Source organism: Lontra canadensis, unplaced genomic scaffold, assembly GCF_010015895.1.
Source record: "Lontra canadensis isolate GAN:19392208 unplaced genomic scaffold, GSC_riverotter_1.0 scaffold99, whole genome shotgun sequence".
Taxonomy (NCBI): domain Eukaryota; kingdom Metazoa; phylum Chordata; class Mammalia; order Carnivora; family Mustelidae; genus Lontra; species Lontra canadensis.
The window spans coordinates 7,266,351-7,273,630 of NW_022631093.1; the positions used below are offsets into that span (position 1 = coordinate 7,266,351).

Genomic DNA, 7,280 nt, shown 5'->3' on the forward strand with positions numbered 1-7,280 from the left:
ACAACAATCCTACTGAGGAAATATTTCTCATTATCATGTTCTCTGTTTTATAAATGAGAAACTGGGGCGCCTGTGTGGCTCGGTTGTTAAGTGTCTGCCTTCGGCTCAGGTCATGATCCCAGGGTCCTGGGATCGAGCCCCACATCAGGCTCTCTGCTCAGCGGGAAGCCTGCTTCTCCCTCTCTTGCCTCTCCTGCTTGTATTCCCTCTCTCACTGTCTCTCTCTGTCAAACAAATAAATGAAATCTTTAAAAAGAAAAAAATGAGAAACTGAGCTTTATACTGGTTAAGTGCCTTTCTCATGCTCATAACACTAAATAAGAGAATGAGGACTAGAATCCAAGAGCTCAACTATATGACATTTGCCTATTTAATCAATAAATCTAAAAAACACACTCATACACATATTTGCTTCACAGAAATGAAGTTGATTTAGAAAAGCCAAATACTTCAGAATCTACCTTTGGCATATCCGTACATGGCCAATAAGCCACAGGTTTCAGGTATGCCTCCCAGTGACACAGGGAGGATATATTGTAAAACAGCTAAAAATCATGCTAGGTATGTTCCATCCATTACTGTTCTTCTGGAGGCATCACTTATACCGAATTACTTTGAGGGTGATGTATTCAAACTACTAACTGGAACCTTCTCACCCAGCAGTAATAAGAATCGCACAGCTGGGGACACCTGGAAGGCTCAGTAGTTGAGCATCTGCTTTGGCTCAGATCATGATCCCAGGGTCCTGGGATTGAGCGCATCAGGCATCCTGCTCAGTAGGAAGCCTGCTTCTCCATCTCCCACTCCCCATGCTTGTATTCTCTCTCTTGCTATTTCTTGCTGCCAAATAAATAAATAAATAAATAAACAAATGCCTAAAAATAAATAAATAAATGAATAAAACAAAAGCCTTAAAAAAAAAGAGAAAAGAATCCCACGGTTACCAATACCCTGTATTATTCAGGTAGCCCTTAGAGTAGAGAGACCATGTCTTCTTGATCTCTGTAGACCTAGTACAGTGGCTAAAACCCAGGAGATGCACAATATTGTTTATTCAAGAATGAAGGAATAGGGAAAATACAAAGCTATCAGACAGTACCTTACCTTGGCCTCTTCTTGATCTTCCAGAGAAAACTCCATCAATTCATCGGAAGTCTCCTCTGCCTGATCTTCTCCTAGTTCTGGATTTTTATCCGATTTTGGAAATGTAGTAATGGGACTGCCCAGATATTTCATTTCACTTTCCAAAAAGTTTCCATTGTCCTGCCAATTATATGGACAATATTAAAAAACTCTTCAGGACCCCTTACATTATACCATATATAAAAATTAATTCAAAATGAATCAAAGACCCAAATGTAAAAGCTAAAACTATAAAACTCTTAGAAGAAAACAGTTGGAAAAGTTCATAACACTGGATTTGGCAATGATCTCATTAACATGACACTAGAGCATGGGCCAACAGAAGAAAAAAAATGAACAAATTGAACTTAATAAAATTAAAAATTTCTGTGCATCAAAAAAATACCACGAAGAAAGTAAAAAGGCAATGTACAAAAATGGGAGAAAATATTGGCAAACCATATATCTGATAAGGGATTAATATCCAGAATATATAAAAAACTTATACAGTGCAACACACAAAAAAAACAAAGATTTTTAAAAAGGTGCAGCTGAGGAGTGCCTGGGTGGCTCAATCAGTTAACTAGCTGCTTTTAACTCAGGTCATGATCCCAGAGTCCTGAGATTGAGCCCCACATGGGGCTCCCTGCTCAGTGGAGAGCCTGCTTCTCCCTCTCCCTCTGCCTGTCACTCTGCCTACTCGTGCTTTCTCTCTAATAAATAAAAATCTTAAAATAAAAAAAATATGCCACTGATATGGATAAACAGTATTGTGGTTCCCCCTCAAATACAGAATTATCTTATAATCCACAAATTCCATTTCTGGGTATATACCCCAGAGATCTGAAAGCAAGGATTTGAACAGATATTTGTATACCAGTATCATGGTAACACTATTTGCAATGGAAAAAGGTAGAAACAACCCAATGTCCATCAACAAATTAATAGATAAACAGAATGTTATACCACTAATTGTCCAAAAGTCAAATTCACAGAGACAGAAAATAGATTAGAGGTTACCAGGAGCTGGAGGGAGGAAGGAAGGAATGGGGAGTTATTTTTTAATGGGTAGCGAGTTTCTGTTCTAAATGATGAAAAAAATCTGGAAATGAATAGTGGTGATGGTTGCACAACATTGTAAATATATTTAATGCCACTGGATTATACACTTAAAAATGGTTAAAATGGCAAATTTTATGTTATGTATATTTTATCACATTAAAAGATACACATGGGGGGATTAAAAAAAAAAAAGATACACACACACACACACACACACACACACACACACACACACACACACCCCATAGGAGACTTAATCAGTAATTTACCATGCTCTAAGTCTTCCCTTTCTCCAAGAAATCAAAAACCTGAAACATGGTCAATATAATCTACTTATGATGGGCTACGTTAAAATGACTTTTTCCTAGGATTGAGATTAGACCCTAAATCCCTGGAGTATCTTGAATCCACTGTCTGTTAAAAGAAACTGAGTGCCTGGGTACCTTAAGACTCCAGTAGCTAAATGGACAAAGGGCACGGTCATTTACTAGGTAAAATGTACATGGCTAATATTCACATGAAATCACTACTAATTGTTTTTAACATAAAATAAAATATTTATCAATCTAATTAGCAGTTAAAAATAATAAATCATTTATCCAAAGACCTATAAATTGTTAATGAATATTTATTTTCCTACAACTTTTTTGGAAAGAAATCTGACTATATCTATCAAAAATCTTAAAAATATACTCTTTAGGGGCACCTGGGTGGCTCAGTTTTTAACTATCTGCCTTGGCTCAGGTCATGATCCCAGGGTCCTGGGATCAAGCCCTGCATCAAACTCCCTACTCAGTGGGAAGCCTGCTTCTCCCTCTCCCACTCTCCTCTACTTGTGTTCTCTCTCTCTCTCTGTCAAATAAATAAATAAAATCTTAAAATATATTTATATATACTCTTTAACCTCATAATTATAATTCTTGGTACTAATCCTAAAGAAAATATTTTGAAATACAGGTAAAGACTGATGTTCAAGAATTACATTATAGCATTATTTGTAAAAGCAACATTTGGATAATGTGTCCAAAAATAGGGAATTTTGTAAATTATGGTTCATTTGTTAGAGTAAAAACATCCATTAAAAAATAATGTTTACTACGAGTTTCAATATTAAGTTTAAAAAAGTGGGATATAAAATTATATATATGTAATATGACTTCAACTTTGTAAAACTATACATAGTTAAAAGACTGTAAAGAAATAAGGTAAAATGTTAATAACAGATTTCCCTTTATGAGATAGCTATTTTCTTTTTTATATTCTTGTATTTTAAAACCATTTTCATGGGGCGCCTGGGTGGCTCAGTGGGTTAAGCCTCTGCCTTCAGCTCAGGTCATGATCTTAGGGTCCTGGGATCGAGCCCCACATCGGGCTCTCTGCTCAGCAGTGAGCCTGCTTTCCCCTCTCTCTGCCTGCCTCTCTGACTACTTGTGATATCTCTCTCTCTCTCTCTCTCTCTGTCAAATAAATAAATAAATAATAATAATTTAAAAAAAAACATTTTCACAATGGGCCCATTGTACTTTTAAAAATTAGGGTGGGGGAAAAATTAGGGTAGGGGAAGACAAATAAAGAATAAAGAATAAAACAGAAAAATTTTAAATGCCCAAGAAATTTTTTCCCTCCTTAAATTGAAACAAATAAAAAGATCAGGGGATGAGTCTCCTCCTTTTCCTGGAGCTACTTCTCCAACCCCTTTTCTCACCCAAGCCAGCTTAAAAAAATTCAAAGTGTTGTAAATGCAGATCTGCCACCCTATATTCCACAACGCCTCAGCAGACCCTTGATGAGGATGTTCAGTGACTCACCAGTAGAGAAAGGGGAGACATGTAAGGCCCCCCTTGTCTCGTTTGAAACTTCAGGCTCCTGAGTGCCCACCACTCTGAGGATTTCAAAGTGTTGTTCTCCTGCATAAGAAAAACTACATGGGTTGGAGGAAGACAAGTGTCAGCAAGCCCTGCCAAACACATTTCATCAGATGAAGCCATGAATAACCCTCACAAAACACATTAAGTGTAATCAAGGTTGATCCTATATCCTGATGATACAAATTATGGTTTGAATTTGACGTATGATATGTAGCTTTGCTTTGGAGGATACTAACTTTATAATCACAAGCCAAAGGATAGGAGGAAGAGGGGAGTCCAACTGGGGAGGGGATGGTGAGATTTTTAAAAAGTGATCAGGAGAGTATCAAATCAAGAAAAAGCTGATTAGAACAGCCAAAAACATGGATATAACTTAGTCAATGTGAGAAAAGAACAGCAGCTATCTTTTATAAATACTGACCTGGGGGAAAGGATAGGAAGCAGGAAATAGAAAAACATGGCTAGAAAAGAGAATTAGTTGAAGGGATTATTTAGACAATTATCTTAGTGATTAGGTGGCTCTGTGGAGCCCACTTCAATTTAGAACTGATGGAGGGGGACAGCTGGGTGACTCAGTCCATAAGCATCTGACTCTTGGTTTCAGCTCAGGTCAGGATCTCAAAGTCATGAGGTCAAGCCCCGCCTCAGGCTCTCCATTCAGCAAGGAGTCTGCTTAGGGATTCTCTCCCTTTTCCTCTGCCTCCCACCCCCCCACCCCCACCCCCGCTCTCGTTCTCCTTCTCTCTCTAAAATAAACACTTAAAAACCAAACCAAGGGACGCCTGGGTGGCTCAGTTGGTTAAGCGGCTGCCTTCGGCTCAGGTCATGATCCCAGCGTCCTGGGATCGAGTCCCACATCGGGCTCCTTGCTCTGCAGGGAGCCTGCTTCTCCCTCTGCCTCTGCCTGCCATTCTGTCTGCCTGTGCTCGCTCTCTCTCTCTCTCTCTCATAAATAAATAAAATCTTAAAAAAAAAAAAAAAAAAAAAACCAAACCAAGCCAAACCAAAAGAACTGATGTAGGGCCTGAGGCTCCAAAAACGGCCCATGGCTTTCTCAGAATCCAGACTAAAGAAGATGGACTAAGGGAGAAATAAGAAATAAAGTAGACGCATATATGAAGCCATGCAAAGAGTATGTTAACAACTTATATACATTACCTTTATCCATTAAAAAAAAAAGTTCTAAATTCCCAAACTACAGTAACAGATTTTTTTGGTCCTTAAATTAATCAACTGAACATGGGTAAAAATGACGACTTGCTGTGGAAGACTCAGAGCTATATTTCTATTCTAGGGTCAAAACTTAAAGAGAAAAAACAAATCATAAAGAGTTTTTTTGCCTGGGGCATCTGGGTGGCTCAGTTGGTTAACCCTCTGCCTTTGGCTCAGGTCATTATCTCAAGAGTACTGGGATGGACCCCCACAAGGGCAATGGGCTCTGTGCTCAGCAGGGAGTCTGCTCTCCCTCCCCCCTCTGCCCTTCCCCCCTGCTCATTCCCTCTCTCTCTCTCTCTCATGGTCTCTCTCAAATAAATAAATAAAAATTTAAAAAAAATATTAAAAAAAAGAATTTTTTGCTTGTAGTGATGCAGTTTGCTGGTCTGCACAATGAGGCATAATGGTTCTAAGTCTCATAATAATACTGATGAGCTGCTCCCCTCACAGGAAGAAAATTGCTACTGTATCTAGGTTTACCACTCACATTTTCTTTATTTGTGGATGAGCTACATATTGCATCTTTCTTCCTGTTGCCACGGTCCAAAGCACTTGGAGTGCTACAATGCAGCTGTGCCTACAAGAGAATGTTTTCTGAGAAAATACAGCATCCTTGGGCCACAGGTGAGCTGGAAAGTCTCTGTCTCCCACCTGAGAAACAAACCCAAACCCAAGAAAGAGATGCTACTCACTGGGCCGCATTTTGTAAGGTGCTGCTGATGATTCCTGCAGACCAAAAAAAACCTGACAGTCAGTTAACCCCAAATACTGTTTGGTTATTTGTCAGTGGCTTGGGGCATTCCAACTTTTCCTTTCTTCCATGGTAGAAGCCCTATACCTAGTTGATGTGTCACTTTCAGTAATAATATGTAGGGTGCTGTCTGGCAAATATGAAGATGTTGAGTGACATCCTGGGGATAAGGCCCTCATTTCATGTGCATAACCATATATATATACATCAAAGATGATGAGTTTGTCTTACATCTTACATACACACAATTGACTAATTCTCCAGCTTTGGCTATTTGGAGCTAATATTTATTTTTTAAGAATTACTATCCTTCCTGCCAGGATTTTATCTAGTCTACATGGTTTAGGACATTTTAAGCAAATCAAAGAAACTACAAGAAATCCAAAGTGAAATTTTCACATGTATTATTAAAAATAATCATGGAGGGACACCTGACGGGTTTAGTCACTGGAGCATTGACTCTTGATCTCAGGGTTGTGAGTTTAAGCTCCATATTGGGGGTGGAGATGACTTAAAAATAAAATCTTAGGGGCACCTGGGTGGCTTAATGGGTTAGAGCCTCTGCCTTTGGCTCAGGTCATGATCCCAGGGTCTTGGGATCGAGCCCCACATCGGGCTCTCTGCTCCGTGGGGAGCCTGCTTCCTCCTCTCTCTCTCTCTGCCTGCCTCTCTGCCTAGTTGTGATTTCTGTGTGTCAAATAAATAAATAAAATTTAAAAAAAAATCTTAGGGCGTCTAGATGGCTCAGTTCGTTAAGCAACTGCCTTCGGCTCAGGTCATGATCCCAGAGTCCAGGGATCAAGTTCCACATTGGGCTCCCTGCTCCACGGGGAGTCTGTTTCTTCCACCGACCTTCTCCCCTCTCATGTTTTCTCTCACTCTCTCTCTCTCTCTCTCAAATGGATAAATAAAATCTTTAAAGTAAAATAAAATCTTTTTTAAAGTATTTTATTTATTTATTTATTTGACAGAGAGAGAGAGATCACAAGTAGGCAGAGAGGCAGGAAGAGAGAAAGAGAGGGAAGCAGGCTCCCTGCTGAGCAGAGAGCCCGATGTGGGGCTCAATCCCAGGACCCTGAGATCATGACCTGAGCCGAAGGTAGAGGCTTAACCCTCTGAGCCACCCAGGTGCCCCTAAAATAAAACCCCTTTTTTTTTTAAGTTTTTTTTTTTTTAATTTATTAATTTGACAGACAGAGATCACAAGTAGGCAGAGAGGCAGGCGGGGGGGGGGGGGGGGGGGGGGGGGGGGGGGGGGGGGG

The 7,280-nt window shown here is 39.7% G+C and overlaps 1 protein-coding gene across 5 annotated transcripts in view; it reads right to left on the reverse strand.

Annotated features, from left to right (window-relative positions):
- Positions 1-7,280, reverse strand: part of CDC25C (cell division cycle 25C) — a 30,311-nt gene that overhangs the window by 18,864 nt on the left and 4,167 nt on the right. For all 5 annotated transcript variants that reach the window (XM_032837761.1, XM_032837762.1, XM_032837763.1 and 2 more), the window contains 4 exons: positions 5,960-5,993; positions 5,755-5,844; positions 3,993-4,091; positions 1,105-1,263 (listed from right to left, as the gene is read on the reverse strand). In XM_032837761.1, coding sequence (XP_032693652.1) covers positions 1,105-1,263; positions 3,993-4,091; positions 5,755-5,844; positions 5,960-5,993 — 382 coding nt within the window. The remainder of the gene's footprint in view (positions 1-1,104; positions 1,264-3,992; positions 4,092-5,754; positions 5,845-5,959; positions 5,994-7,280) is intronic.